This window comes from Phoenix dactylifera, chromosome 2, assembly GCF_051530095.1.
Source record: "Phoenix dactylifera cultivar Ajwa chromosome 2, Ajwa_hap1_PhDact_Kaust_v1.1, whole genome shotgun sequence".
NCBI classification, from domain to species: Eukaryota; Viridiplantae; Streptophyta; class Magnoliopsida; order Arecales; family Arecaceae; genus Phoenix; species Phoenix dactylifera.
In genome coordinates, this window is record NC_143191.1 from 6,863,811 (window position 1) to 6,888,177 (window position 24,367).

At 37.4% G+C, this 24,367-nt stretch overlaps 1 protein-coding gene across 6 annotated transcripts in view; it reads right to left on the minus strand.

Annotated features, from left to right (window-relative positions):
- Positions 1-24,018, minus strand: part of LOC103719542 (uncharacterized) — a 44,967-nt gene extending 20,949 nt beyond the window's left edge. For 2 of the 6 annotated variants that reach the window (XM_088715150.2, XM_008808834.5), the window contains exons 1-2: positions 23,781-23,985; positions 941-2,320 (exon numbers count right to left, since the gene is read on the minus strand). In XM_088715150.2, coding sequence (XP_088571276.2) covers positions 941-2,259 — 1,319 coding nt within the window. In that variant the 5' untranslated portion in view covers positions 2,260-2,320; positions 23,781-23,985. The other 4 variants (XM_088715149.2, XM_008808833.5, XM_008808835.5 and 1 more) reach the window with 4 other exon arrangements.
- Between the last annotated feature and the right edge of the window lie 349 nt (positions 24,019-24,367).

Genomic DNA, 24,367 nt, shown 5'->3' on the forward strand with positions numbered 1-24,367 from the left:
TCGCTGTACCGACCCGAACCAGATGGTACGGAATGTTGCCATACAGTACTAGTTCAGTATCGGTATCCGATACGAGTGGCGTACCGACACTCGGTACGTCGAAAAAAATTCTTATTCATACTATACTGACACTGTGCTAGTGTAGTACTAGTATAGAATCCGATACTGAGACGGCGAATCTTGCTTTAAAATATCCCCCACAAAATTTCCCATCTATTAAACTTTCACTTTCTTGCCGAGGCTCATAACCCATTGACATTATATAATAATGTTCTCTAATTGGCTCCTATCATTTGTCATTTCAAACCCTCTCTTAAGCCTTTCATACACATTAGGAGCTTCAGTCCACTGGTCAGGCTACTCCACAACCATTGTTGAGAATCTGCAGGCTCTTGAGCACGTACAGACTTGGAACCTTGCTCATCTTGCTATAATCTTTTAACAAAATCCATCTCCTACAACTAACCAAGCAGGCCTGCAACTCATGTTTACGTTTCCTTAATCCTAGATAATTTGTTGATTTTTGCCCTCCTTCATGCAGCCTTATCAGCATATAACCAACTGAAGACTTCATTCACAAGCTCAAACCTGGGGTATCACTCTAGATGATCATAGATCACAAATTTGACATCTGAGAGATAGTGAATCCATATCAGTCTTCTCTATGCACACAAATCGTACCCTCTGTATTTCATGTCCCCTGCAACGAGATATGTGGTTGCCCATGTACCTATGCACAGTCTATGCCCTCTAATTTCCAGGTTCATTATATCTTACAGAAGTTTGCTCCTCTAGTCACAATACTACAGAAAAAATATATTGATGTGGAGATAAATCTACTAGTCTGATTTGCCTTAGTGCACTTCCCACAGATCTAAATTATACCAAGATGTTTAACAATGACATGAAGAACTCAAGTTTGCAAGTAAAATTAAGGAACCTTTTAAAGAAGGCGACTGCAGACGCTGTTATAGAGGCATTTAGCTGAAGTGACCCATCCCAGAGCTTTTCAGTAGCTGGAGGTAGCTTTCCAGCACCTGACTTGATTTGTTCATCCAATTTATCCCCATGCTCAACTGGTCTTTTACCCTCTTCTGTGGAATGATCCTTCTTCTCAGTTTCCGTGCAGTCATCTTTTTCCAAACTCCTATTTTCTGAATCCATTGAAACATGAGCACTGTTTTTCGACCTTTCATAATTCAAGCATACTTTCTCAGAACTAGATGATTCTGCAGGTATGACATTCAAGTGCCCACCTAAAATATCATTGCAAGAATGATTTCCATAATTTACATTGGTGTTAGGATTATGATAAGATCCACAAGATTTTTCTCCTTCAATGACTGCAGATAATTTTGTGGCATTTGTGGTGTCCTCTGAGATACCCCTAACTTTCACAAAATCTTTATTGTGATCACCCTTTTTTGCTTCAAGTAGTCCACATTTAGAAAAATCTGGCACATTGCTTCCTTCATCCACAATGAGATTTTTCTCAACCATTTGAAATCGAGATGACTCCAACATTGGAAAATTCTGAGAAATGATAGAGCATTGATACAAGTTCCTTGAAACATTATAATTTCCATGCCCCATAAACATCCCTATTTGTGATCTGAAAGAAGCTTGAGACTTCTCCATGCACCTGCCAACCTGACTATAATATGACTGGACCTTACTTGATTCTGATTGGGTGGCTACTCCATCTTGTTTTGAATCATTTAATTTAGGGAGTTCTTCAGTGGGTGTTCTGAATGATTGGAAAGACTCTTGATGGTAGAAAGTGCAGGATTTAGAACTATCACTTGCAATTTCTTGAAATGGTGCACCTTTTGTAGGCAAACTCATGGATGCACTATCTGTATTGTGAAAATGGCAGTTTCCTAATTGAGACTGCACACTGATAGGTTTAGCAGACTGCATATTTTGATTGGGAAAAATTTCCGGAGTTCTCCCATGAGAATGGACCATAGGTGGTGCAGCAATAACATGTGTCATACTTGAATCTATTGGTGGCAGGTAATGTAGATTGCCTCTGAAATTTCCGATATATCCAAGAGAAGCACCATTATGAACATTACCACCTTGATCCAAATCCACCGCTTTTCTTTTTCTAGAGGCTTCCTCCAAAAAGTGCATATGAGAACCATCGTTGGAAGGTACAGGTTTTATGCTCTTTATAAACGACACTTCAGGACTAGAAAAACCAGGATTCATGCTTTCACCCTGAAATATCATGCTCTTTTGTTTCTCATCCCACATTTTATTGGTTGCTTGGATCCTCAGGTTATCAGATAGCAAAGATATTCATTATACCACAAACCTGCAGCAAAAACAACAATGTCAATTAAAACCCATTAAGTCTAGCAATATCACCCTTGACATGTATTGAACAAACCAAGAAAGCTAATCTGCGTAATGTTGCTAATTCGCATATATTCTAATGACATAGCAGGGAATGAAGTACATAAAGCTTCGCAACAATCACAAATGTAATTTAGATGATTAAATTGCTATGATCTAACTGAAAGAGTGATAGGCTATAATAACATCATAGGCGCTAAGAGGATGGTTAACCAAGTCCACTGAGCCGATATATATTTAGAAGGATAGTTGATACATTTAGGAAATTTAATACAACAGAAACAGGAGAAGCATTGGATAGACATCAAGTTCAGAGAATGAGAAATGCATAAAAGTAAGTGTAATATACAAACATGAAACCAATGTTTGCCATCTCGGTACCGGACCCTGTACCGGTACCACACTTGCACAATGTCGGTACGGTATGAAATTTTTTTAGCATACCAAGTGTCGATACGTCACCCAAACTGAAACCGGTATGGTACGGTATGCTCTGTACCACCCAGTTCGGGCTGGTACAGCGTACCATACATGAAACAGATAACATATCCAGAAGATCAAGGTACGCCCCGAACCAAGCGGTATGGGGTGTATCATACCATACCGGTTCAGTACCGTTATCCGGTACGGATGGCGTACTAATACTCGGTACACCAAAAAAATCTGTACCGTACCGTACTGACATTATGCTAGCATGGTACCGGTACAGGGTCGATATCAAGACAGCAAACCTTGCAGGAGATAATTTCATACACTAGAATAACCACAGTTATCCACCCTTGTCCCAACCAATTGGGTTAGCTTAAGGGATCCCCGTTCACCAATCATTTCTAGTTAAAGCCATCCCTATTGTTGTTTCCAGCTTTCGATGTACCATTTATGTATCCTCTTCTTAAAGCCCACCAAGTTACCTTTTCGTGATACCCTATCATAAGCTTTCTCCAAATCAATTAAGATGATTTATAGACTTTTTCTTTTCTTCGTTTTCCTATGTTGCAATGAAAAAAATGGTAAATATCAAATTATTTAGCAGATACATTGTATAATTTCTATTGAAATGTACAAAATCAAGTGTTTTTCTTAAGAACATATTCAAACCTCTCCAAAAGAATTATTAGTCTAGAATAATATGCACAAAAGATTGTCTTTCCAAGCAATTCCATGCCAGGTATCAGTATGACACAACACAATTCAAACTACAAATACTATGCCAAGCCCTAGCAAGCACCTGCAAGTGCCACTTTATGGTCAAAATTGAGCAAAACTAACAATGAATTCACAAGATTTGAACTCAAATTTGTGAGGGACTTATAGGCATCTAAATGAGCATAGTTAATTGAACTCTTATATTTCATAGACTATAAATTATATGTTCCATACCCATATTTGATACACTATGCTATCATGTTCATGGTTTTTGTTAGTAAATTTCACTTTTACAGATATTAAACTTTTAGGCCTCTAACATTTTCGTAGTTATCAAATGTATATAAGCATTTAAATTTTAGAATTTTTATTGGTTTTTTAAAGATTATATAAATTTTTCATTTCTAGGTTATCAATTTGAGACTATCAAAAGAATGAAACCAAATTTCAAAAAAAAAAATAGATCTTAAAATTATGTGATATTGTGATATCTTTATTTTGCCTTTTGGTATTTTCTCTTATACTTTTCTAAATTTTGCATAATAAATCGACTTGCTCTTGATTTTGGAAAATTTGGTATGATTTTTTTGTTATTTAGTCCACATTTAGCCTCCCCCTAAACCAAACTGCCTTTGTATAAAAGTAACATCGTATTTACCCGATCTGGTTCCCAAAACATATACAATGCCCAAAATCGGTTTAGCTCGATCCAATGTGGGAGGTTGCTAGGGAAAGGAGCGGCGTTATCATCAAGGAAGTCATGGTGGAACTTGTAGACGAGGAATGCATCCCAGATACAAGCAGGAGGCAGGTGGGGTTAAAAATGAGGAGTGCGATGCCAAAGGAGGGGGCGAGGTTGTCACTCAAGGCATAGATATTAAAGATGAGGTAGTTGAGGCAGTGGGCACAAAGGGTAGCAAGAGGGTTGCGAAGGAGGGCGACAGCATCGGTGAAGGCATTGAATTGATGGGAGGGGACCAACAGAAGGAGCAATGTTCTCATAACTCAAGGGAAGGCCAACGACAACTGATGGGAGAGAGAGGTGAATAAGGCAGTGGGAGAGGGTGAGGTGAAGGGGGCCATTAGGGCAAGAGTGATGATGAGTGAAGTGCAAATCACATCCAACAAAGAGGCGGAGGATATCAACAAGGGGGTGCATGTTTCCATGGGCTGGGTGGGGATGAAGAAGACATGAGGTGATGTGAGTATTGGAGGACATACCATTTGCACTGTTATACATCTTTTAATAAAAGACAAGTACCTAGCATATAATGATGCACATAATCTTTCCAAGGTGTATCTTTCTGTTACACCCATCATTCACCTACCAAGAGACTGGTCCTATGGACTTGTTTCTTGGTGATACATAATTTGATTTCATACACTCAAAACATTTGTCAACACTTGATTTATTTTTCATAGATTATGTATGACACTTCAATACACACTCAATATTTGGTATATGCTACATATACGCACTTATGTTTCTGCCACACTAAGTCCAATTGTCAAGCCAGGGGGGGTGGCCGCGGCAGGCGAGGCCGCAGCCGGTACCCCTGTTTCGTTGCTGCGGCCTCTGCCCCCCCCCACCGCACAGCCCTCCGCCACCTCTCCCTCTCCCTTTTTCGCTCGCTCTCTCTTTTCTTCTCCTCCGGCTCCAGTAACAAGTCTCGTTTCCATTGCCGGAACCATACCAATGAGCCATCGGTACGGCTCGAGTCGGCCGGAACTATCCGATTCAGGACGGTTCTGCCAACCGTGCTCCAGAGCATACTTAACTAGTATGGAATATGTGTTCCTGATACACAATTATCTCTACATGGATACTTACCTTTTAGTGTTGATCTCATAATTGCCTCTTTAATTCCATTATAAAAAGCCAAAGGCCAGACCAATATGTCCTCCAAAATCAATGCACAGTTCCTCCACCAAGACTAAGGATGGCGCACCACCCCTAACTACCTTGTCTTTGACTACATCTCTACTCTTGGACCACCGACCATACCCTCTTCCTTGGTATCTCACATCATCAAAAACCCCACCTCCCTCTACACCACCACCATATAGGATGCCATTCTTGACTATGAGCCCCACCCTATCTTTCCCAACAACCACCCCACTCCTTTCCCTAATGCCCCCACCCCCAACACACACACACATTGCATAGAGCTAAACCTTATTTTGGGCACCATGTCGGGGAAATATATTGTTAGTTATATGCCGGGGCAATTTGGTCTAGGAGAGGCTAAATATGGAATAAACTTCAAAAAAAATTATACCTGATTTTGCAAATGGAAAAGTAAGAGGAACTTTTATACATAATTCACTATTATTTTCATTTTCTGCATTTTCTTTTTTATAATGAAATTATAAAACTAGGGTCAAATCTAGTAAAACTAAAACTTAGAAAGCCCCAACGCATGAAAACCAAAATCGAGTTTCCAATAATGCTCTGAATTTTGGTCATCAAAATCTACAAATTTGAAAGGAAACTGAATGGTATGTTAATTCTAGCAAAGTGTTCATTCTGCATGGCTTTGTTCACTGATCTAAATACCATTGAAACAGAACAATAACATGGAATAGTACTATTCCAATGTGAATGGCACTAGGATGTGTCAAGTCGTCGAAACAAGCAAAAATTAGGATGTACCTGTCATCTCAATTAGTAATGAATGGTGCAAGGCCAATAGAATCAGTACAAAGCTCAACTTGGTCAAGATAGCAATTTTTTAAAGCACAAGAACAACACAAACCAGCTATCTCGATCAAGATTGACCGGTACAAGCCGATACCAAGGGCAACTCGGCCAGTACCAAGCCCATCACAATCAGGACAACAATTGTTTTAAAAGAAGGTGGAGGACCATTGGGGCTGACCTAGAGTCAATTGTGAAACATAAAACCGTAGGTAATAAACCATATATAAAATCATACTAGAATTAGAATTATCCAAGTCAATAATGAAAAGAAACAAGCTAAAAATATTTAGCTACAAAACTATGGAAATCCAGTGAAAATTAATGTTGATCCTAATAGATAACTTGTAATACATTTGACCAAAAATCTCTAAATAAATCAAATATTAGTTCTTGAAGTGCCCAACCACAAACCTCCTAGACTTTGCAACCATCTATCCAAATAGTTATAAATTTTGACCAAGAATTATAAGGACCAAGGGACAAAATTTATTCCTTATGCTAGAGGCAGTTCACTCTCATGGCTGATTATGCTACAAGATAACAAATGCCAATTAGATCAATATAGTAGGCAACCAGATGAACTTCAATTCAATCAATATCCAAATTGCACATAAATAAATAAATATATATATATATATATTGACTAAATATCCATATTACATATCAAAACCCCAAAAAATTGAAAACAAAAGAGAAAACAAAAAAAACTAAAATTTGAATGCCAGTATGGTACTGATATGCACCACCATCCCAAGAGTCAATACAGTATGGATTGGTACGTACCATTCTTAGGGAAAGTTGTTAACATCCTCTCTATCAATATTTCAACCCTTGGCTTTATTTTTTTTCTCTTAGTCTTTTTTTTTTTAAGACGGATGGGTCATACGTGCCTAGTATGAATACATCCAATAAAGTCAGAAAACAAAATAAAGCACAACATGGTCGGAACAACTGAAGGTTGGTCCAAAAAATCCCTCCAGAGTGCTCTGTCACAAAGGAGGCGACCAGTCCGCAGCACTGTCCGCTTCACGGTAGACATGTCTGGCCACCTAGGAAACACACTCTCTCACACTCCTCTAGATAGCAAGCAGAAGCGGGTGGACAACACCAAACACTATCTGACTGTGGATGCAGCCGAGCACCTTCGCTGAATCCCCCTTGATAACCAATTATAAGATTGTTATCTTAGTCTTTAAAACTCCCAAAATGATAAATAATAAATCAGCAATAGTGGGAACTAGGAATAAAGATTGTCTTATAAAGTCATTTTTAGAGTCCCTAACAATCCACTTAGTATGGTGGGATGATGGGCAACCATGAAATATTGATATCAAATTAACATGTCATTCCATGTTATATACCATGTGATAATCCTTGAGTATCTCAATTCTCAAGCATAGTCCTACTTATTAAGAACCTTGGTGTGAAGCAAGGGATTATTACAATAATAAGGATGCATTACAAAGTTAAAATGTCTGAAGAAATTTTTGTTCCAATGGCACTTCTATGTGATCTTCGTAATTTATGCTTGTGAACTATCATGATGATAGCAAAGTTTGGAAGCCAAACATCATGCATGCTTTCTCAACAATTCTATTTGATTGTCATTTCAATAAGTAAGGCTTGACACCTGGTCGACAAAGCTGTTAGAGAATAGGTTGTTCATTTAAGGTTTAAGTCTTATTCAATTATCTTGATAAAGCAAGTTCTCACTTTTAAAGGTAACAAAGTCAAAATTTCAAAAGGTGGGTTATAGGTGCCTCTACCAAATTTAAATTCTATTTCCTGAAAATGAAATCAAAGGATCATATCTATTCTTTCCTTCATGCAATGACCTAAAGTTGGTGACTTTAAGATAATGTTATAGGGTAAGTACAACAACATATAGAAAGTATAAAAAAATTACTCTTTGATTATTAATATTGCCTACAAATGTTTCTACCATGGATTAAGATTGAAGGATTTCCAAATTAGGGTTTTGTTTGGCATAATTTTCATTTTTCTATTTTCAAAAATAAAATATAGGAATTTTGCTCCTGTTTTTTTCTAAATCTTTAAAAACATAAATATGTTTGGTATCATCAATTATTTTTAAAACATAAACATGGCGGCAGTGGAAATCATGGCAGCCGAGCCAGTGGCAATGATGGTGGAGACAATGGTGAGGGGTAATACTGCTACGACAAAGGCAGCAATGATAGGGGCAGTGAAGGTGCATATTTGGTGGTGTTGGTGTTTGTGGTGGGGGTGGGGGTAGTGTGGCAAAGATGATGGTGGTGGTAGAGGCAACGACAATAGTAGCAACAATGTGGTGGAGGTGGCAACAATGGTGGTGATGTGGCAAAAGCAGTGCAAGAGGCAATAGTGGTGGTTGATACAACAACAACAATGGAGGTGGTAGTGTGGCGGCAACAATGACAATGGTCGTGGAAGCAACAGTAGTGATCAATAGAGGTGGTGGTTGTACCAGTGGTGCTGGTAATAGTAAAAACAGCATGAATTTTTTATTTTCGAGAATATTGAAAGATTTTCTTATTTTTATTTTTCTAGAAATAATAAAAATGATTTAAAAATAGAAAATAGAAAAAAAAACACCAAACGTGTTTTTTATCCCTGTTTTTGTGTTTTTGTTTTAAAACTAAAAAAAAGAAATAAAAGCGATGCCAAATAGGCCCTAGGTTTTTCAAAAATGGATGGCTCGAAAGGGAGGTAGAAAGAAAAATAGAAGGCAGAAGAAAGAAGATAATGGTAAGAAAAGGTGTACAAGGAGGTGAAAAAATCACTCAAAGCCTCAAGTACAAATACAACTTCAGAAAACATTAGTTCTTCATGCTCCATTAGGGGAAAAATAGGTCCAAAAATGATTGGAACATGAATTATAGATGGTAGTTATTGTAGTTTTTGAAAGGACGTGCAAGCAATGAGGGAGCATGTGAGCACCTCTGCAAGCGTGTTTTTAATCCCACATTGATTGTGCGATGAGGAAAACTTAGATACGTAGGTGGTACTTAAATGATATCTTTAGGCAAACCTTTATGGGAGAGGTCCTGAATAATTACAAATAAAATTAGAGCATACCCAACTATGGCCAATAAGGACAAGAGGACATTTTAGCTTGGGCACTTTTGGGATTCACCGTAGGCCGATCACAGTGTTCATAATTATATATTTGACTAGATTTGGATTCTTAACCTGATGTCAATGCTAGAGCTTAAATGGAGAAAGTATGTGAGGATTTATGTAGGTAATATATGAGGACCCGTGCGAGCATTTGTTTAGTCCCGCATGAGTTGTGTGCTGGGTATAGGGCCAAGAAACCAAACAATACCGTTTGGTTAGCCTTTTTGGGTGTGATCTTTAGTTGATACAAATAATATTACAATGGACCCATCACATAACCCACATGGACCAAGAACATTCCAACATGGGCTCTTTTGGGACTGAACACGACCAATTGTCATGGTGGTTATTAGATTTGAGTCATTTGACTAAATCTGGCCACTTAGCTTGAAGAGGAGACAAGACTTAAATAGGAAGAGAATCCAAGGGGCAGGATAAAACAATATGACCAGTACTGTACCATTCCATTCTGATGCGAAACCAACATTGCTATAGATGTCGAGATGCCGTAACTAGCTATATTGGTATGTAGCATAAGCAACCATACCAGTCTATACCGCTCCATACATGTGCATGCTAACTGTACCATACCGACCATAGCAAGAAAAGGATCTCCTAGTCCCGTGTTGAAACAAGAGCTATAGATATTGTACCCGACATACCAAGTTGTACTAGTAAGATAATGGTACAGTAACTAGCATTGGTACACAAGGCTTGCCTGGACGCATTAATTGGCCACCCACCCAAGTCCAAGCTACTTAGAACTGCCCACCCGCTTCCTAACTACACTCACCATGCATGTCCTTTGTTGGTTTGTTTGTCTACTGGCTCTGTCTCCCCACTCCAAACACCAATGTAGGTAGAAAAGCATACCGCTAGCCCATGCAATTACCAGAGGGAGATCACCAGTAAGTGGCAAAGGCAATGATGGTAGTCACCAATTGTAACTGCCTATTATATGTTTTCCCTTCTTTTCTTTTTTCTACTGCATCCTATTCTTTTCCTTCTGCAACTCCCAGTGCCCTTTCTTTCCATCCCCTTTTTATTCTTTGCTTTTTTATCCCCTTTCTTTTTCTACTAGATCCTCCTTGTGCTGTTGCATGACTGCCCATCAAATATATTGTTTGTTATCTTATTATATTAGCAGGGGCCTTTGCCTATATTTTCCCTCGGTTTTTTTTCCTTGGTCAATTGATACCCTTTCCTGCAAGTTCACTAATAACATTGCCTACTAGTCACCGCTTCTTAATCTTCCTTTCCTGCATACTAGCTGCCTGCTAGACTATCTGACTATAATTTTGTTGGCCCTTTTTTTTTTTTTGCCAGCAGGCGATGCAGCCAGCAATTTGGAAAGCTTGGTTTTGATTATATACTTATATATTTTGGACCTTTTTGTTTTATTTTGTGTTGTTTTGTTGTATCCTATTTTGTGGCATGTGTTTTGCTAACTAGTATGGCTATGTCTTTCTGAAATCATGGCTACGATCCATGTTCATTTTGTGTTGGCTATTGGTATGTGGTACCATCCTCCATTTTGTCTTGCATGGTAATTATAACTTATAACATTATGTGTCTATATTGAGCAATGTTAATCTTACTATCAATGTGAATCATGTTATCAATTTGTTCAATCAATGTTTTGCTAGCATTTTTGAAATTTGATGATACATGGACTAGGTTAATATGAAAAAACGATTTGATGTTTCATATATGACAAGAAAAAGTTTAGTTAAAATCATATTCACTAATATAAACATATCATGTACTCTTTAGAGCCTCATGGCCTTCTTCCTCGACAAGCAGCCGCATAATCACCTACCACCTGCCCAGGCTATACAAGGGTCCATTGACTAGCCCAATCTAGTCTTTTTCACAACCTTGGTTCATCAACAAGCTATTTGGTCACATATGGTTCTTTCTTCGGTTTATAATTTTATTTTGATTCAAGCATTTGTTTTAGTCATGTCTTATATAATTTTCTCAAGTGCCTTAATCCAATCAAATTATCAGATGTGATAAATGCACCGAAGAAACATACTTTGACAGTTTGACAGTTTGACCAAATTATCAGAGTTTGAAAATGCCTTGATAGAGCGAGGCATGTAGCTATCTTTAGTCTAAACCTTCTTATCCTTAAGTTTAGTTTAGCATATAGATTAAGGTCATCCACAAGATAATACAACCTCATTGGAAAAATAAGAAGCTTTTGTCCTTAAGACCTTTGACCCAATGATTTAGGGGTCAGGCAAGGCAGTCCATGTCAGCCAACATATGTTGTTGCATGTCAATTGGTGCCAGCCATGCTGTGCCATGCCAAGGGCATGTCATAGTGCATATATGTGCTGACTAGCAACCACCATGACTACTAGTGCCCAAACCTTGAATCCTTGCTTTCACTTTTCCATTTGACACATCCCAATCTATGCTTAGAAAAATGGGTGCAAAATTGAAAATGAATCACTATGTTAAAGCACTATTTTCTAATTAGGCTCATATTCGATGAAATCTTTGGAGACTAAAATATTTGACTTTTCTTACAAAAATTATGGGTTGTAGAGTGTTGGATATAATAGCATTTAAAAGTCAACATTTTACCTAACCACAAAAAACTAGAATCTGCATTAGATCTAGAAAATCAACTTTTTTACTCTCTAGGAATTTGAATCTTTAAGCATGCTTATTGAACCCAAATGGACGCATAACTTGGTATTTACATTTAATATTTTAAGTAAATGGAAATAAAAAGAACCCTATCTAAGGTATGTCAACTGAGACTCCACTGTAACTAAGGACATCATCTCCTGATCGAGCTTGATCAGATAGATGGTCGCCAGCATAGGTGAAAGACGACTTCATAGAGGCATGCCAATTGTTTGTCTTGGAAGAGTTGTGCTTTGTGTTATTTTCTATAACGATAGAGAAATGAAACACACTTACTCACTATTTCATCTACTTGACATTTTGGGTCTATGTTCTAGCCCGTTTCTCTATGTTTATTAGCCTGCCTACTAAGTCCAAGGTCCCAACAAATCTATCAAGCAACTTTCATAGTTTTGGAGAATTAAAACTGGCCTACACAGAAAACTTACCTGATTCCTATAAATATCAGGCAATGCTAGTAAGCAAGAGTGGATAGACCTTACTGATAGGAGACAAGAAGAAGAGAATAAAAAGCAAATGAGATGCTTAGATACCAATGATTATTAGGCATTGCTTGTAAGCAAAGGGAATAAAAAAGGAAAAAGCAGGTAGGTCTTACAGAACAAAAAGAAGATAGGAAGCTTTTCATTTTCATCGTACTATAAATGATTGTTCCATACATGATTCGCCGTACTGGCCCGAATCGGGCGGTACAGGACATACCATATGTACTGGTTCGGTACCGATACTCGGTGTAAGTAGCGTATCGACACTCGGTATACCAAGAAGACGGTATGACACAATGCTAGTGTGGCGCCAATACGGAGTCCGGTACCAAGACAGTAAACCTTGATTCCACGCTGTTAGATTTTAAGATTTGCTTTTTAATTTTTAACGCCTAGTCACCTAGGAAGCATGGACACTTGAAATCACGTCATATCTCTATCAAATATGTATCGAACACCAATACTTGAAGGATACTTCTAGATACATGTCTGATTCTTAAAAATCTTATTTTTCAAAATTAAAAAAGATCTTCAAATACCTCTAGATAGACTCAAGAAGTCAAGATACTTCTAGGGTAAATCCAGGGACAAGGGAAGCATTTAGTCTTTTTTTTTCCCTTTTTTATGAACACTAAAATTTTTAAAGGTAGATAGTCAATTTTGGAGGTCGTGATGTCAATATTAATATACGAATTGTGAATAGTGGTCCATGGATTTGTATAATAGCCAGATGATGAACTTGTGGAATTGATGTTAATTTATGAAGTATGAACTACTGTTATTTTGATGGCTTACCATGCTTTGTGAATGTTATATATAAATAAAAAATATCCATTATTGTATGTTGATCAAAGTCTACTGTGCCGGCACCAGGCACTGTACCGGTTGTCCGGCAGCACAAGTCGATACGGGCCGTGTCGAGCCCGTACTGAGAGAGAAAACTAGCCAGAGAAGGAGAAGAGAAAGAGAGAGCGATCGGGGGAGGGAGGACCAGCTGCGGACACCTGCAGAGAGCCGCGGGGGGACGGTGGAGGCCACAGGACGGCCGCTCCTCCCTCCGCTCACTCTCTTTCTCTTCTTCTCTGGCTCTGGCTAGAAACCGTTTTCAAAGCCAGAACCGTACCGGTAAGCCAACAGTACAGCTCGAAACAGACGGAACTATTTGGTTTGGGACGGTTTCACATTCCTTGATGTTGATCATATCATATTTTACATTTTCAAGATTTGTCGTATTAACATATTTATATCATGTCATATTCGTATTATGTATATGTGATGACGCTTCCTAATTAATCAGTTTAAAGTTTAAGACATTTAAAAGTAATCCTTCTAAAAAACTATAGTTTCCTTTGTAAGTAACTTCACCATGGTATGCAAAACCGGGCCAAACCGCCTGTTTCACCCCATACCGGAACTGAAATAGTTTGGCCATATTTTCTAAGAAATCCTACAGAACTACCCTGAACCACCCTGAACTAGGCAGTTCGTAGCAGAACTGGTTGGAATCGCTTGGTTCGCACCGGTTGGAACCGGTTCACGCACCCCCCCTCCTCTATTTCATCTTGTACCAAACTGGTAGCCGACCAATATCGGTCCCGATACCTGTTCGGCTAACCTTGAACTTTACCATGTATTTTATAAATTTACATTTCATTTTGGTTCTTAGTAGAAGTAAATTCCAAACTTCGGTGTTATTTTAAAACATAGAACACTACTATTTAAAACCTATAATTTGTTAAAAAGATCCCAATGTTTAGTCCTTTCTAAATGTTCTTCAAGTTTTAAACTAATTATTTTTTTTCCAAAACTTAGAGTTTACTCCACAATTTTCAACCCCACAATTGGCTACATTTTCGTATAAGGATTCTTGTGTATTAATTTTTGGGGATTTTTAGACCCTATAATTTGAAATGATTTTTTCATTTATATTTTAAAAAACTCAAAATTTTATTCTTATTTCATATTGTTCTCAATCTATCTCTATTTAAGTGGTTTTTCTTATTACAACCTTTCTAATGGCATATATGAATTTTCATATAATCTCTACCTAAAACCTATTTGAGAGATATATGAACCGGTAACTAGGTGGTATATGAGTGACCTCACTAGAACTATAAAAAGATTATAAGTGCATCTCTAGCTAGTTGGCATTAGTTGGCCTCAAAGATATAAGTAAACTCATCTACGTAAGCAACAAGGATGCAAATGGTTTTATTAGATTTATAATAGAGGATATATATGACCTCCCGGGTATTTTTAAGAAAATGCAAAAACTATGCAAAATATCAGAGCTTTTGTTACATAGATATTAGTCATTTTACAATGTCTTCTTCCTCATGATTTTGATTTCAATATTTTGGTATTATTGAATTGTTTCAACAACCATCACCTCAACTTTTGAACGAATATTTTATGTGAATTATTTGAACCATTTTCAGAACTTATAAACTTTGCATCTTTATCATATATTATTAATGGCTTTGATTTTGGAATTTCAATATAGAATTATTTCACGGAACCTTCGGTAGAACTTTCCAGTGGTCATTCAATTTTTAAAGGTCATTTGTTTTTAATGAAACTTGAATTCTTTTGGCAGAAGTCCTGTGTAGCTTACTTAATGTATTGAAGTTGATTAATGGATCTAGTGATTGTAGAAATGAACCACACTAGCTATCTTTTGTGGATTATATCCTAGAGGCATCGTATTATGTATAAAAGGCAATACTTAACTTTGTAAGCGGAAACTTTATGAGTTATAATCCATCTTTTGTTATGCTCTCGTTTTATGACAAAAAGTTGTGCTCTATAAAATCCTATGATTTTCAAAGAACGGATTAATGTTCTGCCACGTTCATACACATGTTTGATTAATTACAGTAGTCAGCTTGAGCAACATCTAACTTCAAGTCTCAAGGTGTGATGCATTCCTCAACCCGTCAATTCTGGTAGACTAATTTCAAAGCTGAGGCTTGAGAAATCAACCTCAAAACATGAACATTCCCACAAATCATAGTCTCAATTCAACATAGAAACGTTTCCATAAAAATCTGAATAAACTGCAAACTAAAATCTTATAAATCTTGATCGATCACATATCTATGCCCCATTCATTTAATTTGAAGGGGCTTTTGATCAATCTTGTTGAGCATTGGATTGAGTGGTTCACGAAATGAGATGTAGCAAATTATCAAACAACCATTCAATCATGAGAAAACTTTTCTCAATCTCCATCGGTAGATATCGATGATCAATAGCTGATTGCATGTCAAAGTATCATCTATGGATAAGATGTGTATAATTGATGAATCTTTTATGGTGTAAAGTCCAAGGTTCGCTATTTCGGTACCGAACCCCATACCGGTGCCACACTAGCATAGTATTGATACGGTACGGTACGGTATGAAATTTTTTTGGTATATCGAGTGTCGATACGCCATTCATACCAGATAGTACGGTACAGTACACCTCGTACCGTCCGGTTCAAGCCGGTACAATGTATGTTGGTAGCATCATTAGTAACTTACAATGAGATAAGTCCTTAGGTTTAAATTTTAATTTTGAGTACTAATCCTATCTTCCAATATAAGAACATCAATAATTTTAGGCTTGTAATTACAAATCCAAGCTTTTCTTTCACTGATTTCATAGATCACTTATGGAGCCTAAATACAATGCATCTTTATATTTGTTAGATAAAGTAAATAACCTAGATTTGATAGGATCATAATAGCTTGAAAGTGTTTTGACAGAATGAGGGGTGTAACTGCCTTTCTTTTTTACTTTCTTTAATTGCGAATTTAGTCCAAAAGTTAGATTAAAATCATTAACTCGTTGAAACTAAGTTTAAATCAAATATTGATTATTGGAGTTGAAGTCTGAATGACCTATATATGTAAAGGTAACCAGCAAAGGGCATCTATAATACACTAAGAGGAGAACGGGACACAAAAAATAGAGTAAGAATCCATAATTTTAGAATATCTCCCATTCGAGAAACCCTGAATCCATAATTTTAGAAGTTTACCTTAACCATGATATTTCAAACTTGACAAAGAAATGTATTAACATTTCTTTTCTTTCATTGTTCATCTTTCCCATCTTCTATCCATCATTTTTTGTTGACTATTTTCAAACCAAGGGGCCTGAGGTGCAGGTTGTTAGATCAGATTCAATATATCCTACAAAATGTGAAAATAATTCAGGTACAGATCCAGAATTTCTGATCTGAAACAATTGCAGATTCAAGCCTTCTATGCGCTTGGTGATCAAAGACCTGCAGCATGTCTCTCAATAATCATTCTTTCAGGTACTGCTGCTTTAAGTCGATAACACAATCTTCAAAACAACTGCAGATCCTAGCCTGTTGTGGGTTTGGTGATCAAAGATCTGCAGCATATCCTTCAATAATCACTCTTTCAAGTACTACTGCTTTAAAATTGATACCACAATTTTCAGCGCTTCCTCATATGTCTACATTGAACATCTTGATCTTCCTTCAAGCAAGTCTGCATTCATCAACTGGAGTGGGCTTGTTTAATTGCTTGCCTCTTGAGACCCAGTGACTTGTCATTGGTTCATTACCTACTTTATTATTTTGAAGTTTTGAGTCAGCATTCAGAACAAGATCTTAACTTGTATTCTTTTACCAAATTTTAGGGCCTGTGTAAGTGAATCCTATCGGATCCTGGTAGGATTCACTGGTGAGAGTGCCAGGAAAGGGAGGGAGGGAGCTGAAGCTGGAGCACAGTCATAGGGCCTGATCACTGCAGAAGGAATGCAGGGATTGGGCCACAAAACCCCACTCTATCCCTCTCCCTTCTCTTATTCCCTACCTTCCTCTCTGCCCCCTTGCTCTCTCCCCACCTATCTTATCGGATTCAGCAAGATTTTGCCAAAAAGGCCCTTGGTGAATAAAATTACAATCCTCACACATGAGGAGTTTAATAATGTGACCTTTCGAGAGATTGGACACTGTGAGCCACATATTTTTTACTATAAATAATCATAGAGAAAAAATGAGATGGCAGATGGCAAATAATTACATGAATCTATTTAAAAGAGTGTATTTGTTTAGCATTCCCTAAAATTGCACCAGAAAAGTTTATATTGTCTTTAGTTTCATTCATAATATCAACCTATTCAAAAAAAGTCTTGAATCGTTCTAAGTTCAAAAAAGTAGAAAAGATCAGATATCTTTGCTGTTCAGGGACTTCAGGCTTCATAGTTCTGCAAATTAAGGGACGTAAATTGCTGGCAGATAGGACTTGTCTGCCATCTCTCCACTACCATGCGCACCAGATCCAATTTATACCGTGATCACTGCTTTGCGTGGCCAAGTTTTGTTGGGAACACAGTCAAAGAAACTATGGTCAAGTATTTTAAAAGCATAATTGCAGCCTGATGGCTATTGTGTTGGCAGAAATTTTAAGTATTCAGAATCAAATATCACTTATATAGGTTCTGTCATTCTCTGTGTTTCCTTTTTCCCCCCCTTTTTTAAGAATCATGACGAGAATTAAAAAAATAGAAGTCATTAAAGGTGGTTTCAATGCCTCGGAAATTCTAGAACACTCGTTTTCTGCAATCAATTTATTGGCATCTTTCAAGAGAAGTTGCTGAAATATTTATTTCCAGAAGATCATATATTCTTATACAAGTTTTATTCTTTGTGCAGTCATGAAATCCCATGCATAAGGAGGTGGATTGTTCCATAGAAAGTGTCTACTCAATCAAAGTTATCCATATAGTGGTACTTTACGTTCTCATTGCATCCATATATAGCAACTGTCCTGATATATAAGCTGGTATAAAGGATTCCAAGTTAAAGTTTTCTTGTCTGACCAGACACAGCTGATACTAGAGTTGAAGAGCTCAAAAAGGAGCTGAACCAACTATATATTTGCTTAGGTAGTCTTTTAGAACATAGATTGCATACTAACTAAAAAACCAGATGTCTGCTTTCTGAATAGTACCTTTACATAGAAAACATATTAATTATATGTCCTGTCATGGTGAACCGAAATGTACATTTGAGGAAGACAATTTCCATCATTGAGGGGTAAATTATTGTCCATACATTCCAAGTTACAGCCACACCTGTGATTCATACTTGCCCATGGAGATTTTAGTATTGAAACTGGCAGATAATCTTGCAATTAACTCATATAAAATTTCATATTGTATGCTGATACAATTTGATTTGATCCGGTCTAGTCACCCATTCATCTATCTTTGCATGTAAGCTACATCTTAACTGAGTTGGCCTTCACTTTCAGTTTATCCTATTATGACAAGTAATACTTCAGCATTAAGATGGTGCAGTCTTACCGTTTATATCTTGATAAATGAGAACAGCTTCTAAAACTCATTCTATACTTCTGGATAACATCTTCTGGATAACATATTAAAATCACTTAAGCTTTCCGCCAGCATGCTGGTTTCTAATTTGTTCAGGTTCGGATGGTAGTTTTGTTATCTTGCATTATATCCATCTTTTTTAACAATTTTTAACATATAAATTTAGTGGGCCTAACTCTAAAAAGGAGATAGGAGGATGGAGGATGACATAACTATCATAGATTGATTTTGCAACAGTGATTGAAATAGTTTGAAACTTTGGATTATCCATTATCCAAATAAATACCAAAACACTTGCAAGAAGCTATCTCATCAACAATTTGTAACTAGACTGTGATTAGAGGTTTCCAATCTGCCAAATAAAATCGGATATGGACATGGATAGAAACTATCCAATCTGTATCTGAATAACCAATTCTGTTTGCAATCCAATTTAGTCTTATATAGCTCTCATGATCTCCAAAGTGAAATAAGTGAAACTTATTTTACCTTCTATGTAGTGACATCTTTGATTTCATGGTTCATAAAGTCTAACTATCTGATTTATTTCTAATGTCAATATCCAATTTGTATATATATCTGTTTAAATAAATATGGACATGAATTCTAACATCCACTTAGCATCCATAGTCATATCTGTATTTGTTAAATAAAAACAGAAACATCTAGATTATACTGATATCTAATCCATATCCAATCCTTTTTCAGCCCAATTTAAATCGCAGCCATATCATGAGCTAGATTGTGAAAGAACCCATATGCAGCTCGGTTCACATGCTAGTGCCCACTCAAGTTATTTGAACATGTAGGAACCACAAACCACTTATAAGTTCATAACCATTCAATATCGCTTATACAGGTCATGGCCACTATACATGCTGCCCTAGGCAGGCAAAAAACAATATTTAAGACTATCACTAGTACTTGCATGTCATAGTCATGCAACAATACATGAGAACCCGAACAAAGATTCACATGACGAGCACCAATGCACCATATGGGCATCGATGCAATATGTGCAACCGAGTTGTCTGCCACACTCCCAAAGCCCTCCCTAATGCTTCATCTGTACAATTCATTTCAGTAAATGGACATCAAGTTAACACACCCAAGTCATGCCTAGATCCAAGTATGAAGAAGCTAATGCAACAACACACTCATACTGAGTCCTCAACAAGGGCAGATTATGACCTTTCCACATCAAGCTATAAGACAAAACTGCAGCCACACTTTGTCAGGCAGTGCAACAGAGTGCACTATAAGCTCCACTCCAGGATGGTACATAGACAATGTGTAAAGTGCTACAAGTGGCAACATGAAAGGGAATGTTCCATTTTGCATGAGGCTTGCATGAGTGCAAACAAGCATAGAATTCTAACAAGCAATGATTAATGGCACTCATGGTACTTGTTCCTTGCAAAGAATATAAATTATGACACTCAGCCACCACATTACAATTTAAATTTTCTGAAATAAATGGGTTAATTGAATTTAGAATAAACTTCAGATATCACAAAGAAATTTATCTACTATAATCCTTGAAATCCAACAATTGACTACAGCATAAAGGATTTTTCAACAAAGCTCAGCGTGGATCTTACGACCCTCACTTTAGCTTGCATGGTACCACCTCTTGCCACTTGGGCAAGAGGTTGAGGGTTTAATTCTAGTTAGAGTTGCTCTTCAGGGGTGCAGTGGGAACAAGGAAGGAAAAGGTGAGGATTAGCCCCCCTAATCTTAATTTTTTTTTAAAAAAAAAACTGCAGCCTACATAAAGAACATCTCCAAGCTTGCATGACTATAAAGTTGACACATGGTGAGATTCTGATGTAGCCAATTACTGTTGAGGCTGCAGGAAAGACTTTTAAGTGCAGAAATAGATCCAGAACAGGTCTGATCTGGATTTTCTCTTATAAACAACAATAGCTACATTATAGAAGGATAACTGTACATGTGAAAGAGACGGGCTATAGTTGAGCCACATATAAATATTTGAAAGGGGGTGATGGAGAAGAAGCATAAGAGCTTCAAGAAGAAAAGAGAAAACCCTAAATTTTTTTAAACTTGAAACATTAGTCCCACACAGAGCCTCAAATTAAACAAAAAGATAATAAGAGCTTCAGTTTTTTAAGAATCCCTTAAGTAGCTAACACGTAGGGTTACGGGGAAAGAAGGGGAAATGCAGGTGATATAAATGCCAAAGTGAAAAGGGAACATCATTTATCTCCTTTCCTTCTTTCTTGGTTGGCTCTTCAAGAGGGCCACATAACTTAAGCTAAATTACGAGGCAATAATTCATGTTGCATATCATAGACTACTCTAAATCTTCCAAATTTATATTTTGATCATCTCATCATCACACAAATAAAAAGTGATAAAACTGAAAATACCTAAAAAAAGAAATACAAACCGAAAGCCTATGATAATAGCTCTTCAAGAATCCACATCAATCAGTCACTTCCACTGCATGTGGTCCTTGAGCTGGGCACAATTGTTGTCACCAGGCTCCAGCCTAGATGGACTCAGAACCCCTGAATCGCTGATCTGTAGCAACTGTTTCATCATCCCTAAATGCAGACCTTAATAGTGATGCTTCTGGCTTCATTTGGTGCATTGTCAAAATATAGGAAGGTGTATGTCTTGTTGAAGGCATCAGATCCGACCTTCCTTTTGTAGAACCAAGGGAGGTTTGATTAGATGTGGGCTGTGGATATCGCAAACATTGAATGGAACCACATCAATAATTGATGATTCACAACAGATCAATTGCAATTTTTCAGCCAGGGCAACTGGTACCGATGTTCTTTCCATCCCATGTTCAAATCAGCTCTTCCACAAGTTCCGGAGATACAAGTTTCTAACATTACTTCCACCAATTATCAGCGCAAATAAGATCCCTAGCAAGTCACAGGAGTTTTCACTATGTTAGTCTTCTGCTAATCAGATCCCACGTGTTACTTCTGTGCATGTGCTACTTGATGAATGTAAAAAAGTTTTTGCCACCTTTCTCACTTCTTCAACTACTTTTGTATCTGACTTGGCCTATTCTGAATTTCCTTCAACAAACATCACCTGCTTCTGAGGACACATACTTGAGATATGTCCAATCAATCCACTTATCGCACCATGCAGTCAGATCATCCAGTCAGCCTTCGGTTGGTCCTTGTAGTATCCTAGGAATTGTTTGTGCTGGCTCCAAACTTGAATCTAGCAATAGCAGGAAAATAGTCATCCCCCCTGCTTGGTTTCTCATATATTTGTATGCAATCAGTGAACCTGGATACTCTAGAAACTTATCTTAGATCTCTAGCCTAATCATGTGAGCCATCATTCTCTTTTCTCTGCAGCTAATGGAAGTGCACGTGCAGCTACTAGTTCTAGTTGACAAATAAGAATCAGCTTCAAAGATACTTTCTCATCTCCAGACAAGTAGAGGGTATAACGTCCTAATTTTTTCAAACGAATTTTAGCTATATGCTGTGGCACTGGCATCCTTCATTTTGTCTCTAATTAAGTGCATCTTCCTCCTTGCCTAGTTGATGCTAGGAGAAAAAGTCATTGCAGCTTGAAAATCAAATATAAGAAGCCCTCCATGATCATCCTGCCATGAAAATCTAGTATTCATAATTTGAAACCTCATTCAGCACCCACGAGATCGTTTTATGGTTGCTAGGGTCTTACAGATTTTGAAGATGATCCGTGGGCCTAAAGAAGCACCTCATCGTGCTCTTCTCAGGAAAATGGCACCAGTTGTCATAGAAGAAAAAAATTCTATGATTCCATATCCCCTTATTAAGCATGCATCCCATGCGCAGCAAGTTTCTATCTTGAACATCTCAACTTGATTTAAAAAAATAAGTTCTTTTATTTGTTTGTGCTTTAAGAACGGCAAGTTGCTATCTTGTACCTCTCTATTTGATTCAAGAAAAATAAATTTTGTATTTGCTGCTCACAGATTCTGTACTCATCATATGACTTATTTCCATGTAAGAAATCAGCATACAACTATTCCAAAGTCCAAACAAACACATTATTTGTCTACACATCATGGAGGCCAAGCAACATGAGTTCAATGTGACTTCAATTTCTCAGAATTGTCTACATTGAAATATGGAAAATCTGTTTATCTTTTTTGTCGAACTTCAATGAATGCAAGAATCACTTCAAATCTTATTTAAAACATTTGCCACATCAAACCATCTACATGCTTGTAGAGTCAGTTATCAAGCTCAATGTCCAGTACCATGGTTGACAGTTGTCAATGGTCTTTCTCAATGTGAAAAGCCCAGGGCTGAACCCTAGCTATGTGAAGCAGCAGAGGGCGGGACTGCCATTCAAATATCAATTAGATGGTTATACCATAGTAGACTTCACCCATATTGCAATCTTTTGCAATTTGATCGTCGACTTAACGCTCATATTTGAGGATGCAAAAATTCGATCCCCTAAAACCCAGTAAAAAGTGATGGGGCTAATTTAAAAAACTTCAGACACAGGTAACTCCGGATCAAGATTTATACGGTTTTGCCGACAATTATGAATGGGAAAAACGCAATATCTTTTACTGTAATTTTTTATTCCAACATCAAATTTAGGGGTGGAGAAACAATCCCACAAAAACCCATAAAAGGCAATGGCTATAAGTAATAGAAATTGTGGTACTACGTAACTCTGGATAGAGAATTTAGGGTATCCACATAGAAAAGATTTCAAAAAAGAAAAAAAAACAATCAACAACGATAGTTCCTAATCAACTACATGTCAAGCATAGTTAAGAAAATCTAACCAACAGATAAATTCCAAGCTCGTTGTTTCTTACGATCCGTTCCCAAATAAGCAGAAAAGGAGAAACAACTGAAGGCAAAGATGCTAAAAATCCAATACGACTGCATTCATCGAAGGAAAAAATAAATGGGAGGCCGGGATTCGAAAGCGGAGGAGGGATGGACCTTACTATTTGTTCGTCTCTTGGCTAAGGTTTTCACGGCCTTCGTCGGCGTATCCGTCGGGATGGGATCGAAGGGAAAGCGGAGAAGCGAGTGACCCGACCCACTTCGGCCGGAGCAGCGAGTGACCCGACCCGCCTGCGGCCAGACGTATAAAAAGGGGGAGCGTGTGCTTGCTGTAGCTGGGGTGGAGTTACGTTACTCCGCCAGAATATTACAAAAAGGATGTATACACGCGCACCGCACAACCCACATGAGAGCCGCGCACCCCTGAAGAGAAGTTTTCTTTTTCTTTTCCTTCTTTGTTTCTTTCTGTTTTGGACCAAACGCCTCAATAATGCCAACAAATCGGACATCCCTTTTTTTAATAATTATAGGAAAAATAACGGCATTTTTTTGGCTAAATAAATGATAATATTGAACAGCTGTTTTGCTTTAATCGGTGTTTATTGAATCAAAAAACTAGTTTGTATTGTTGCATGAAAATACTATCTCATTTTAATTAGTGAAAATGTAAAATAACAATCATTAGTTTGGTTTGATTGTTTAACTAAAGTGTTGTTACAGAGGGCCTCCGATACCATTTTAAT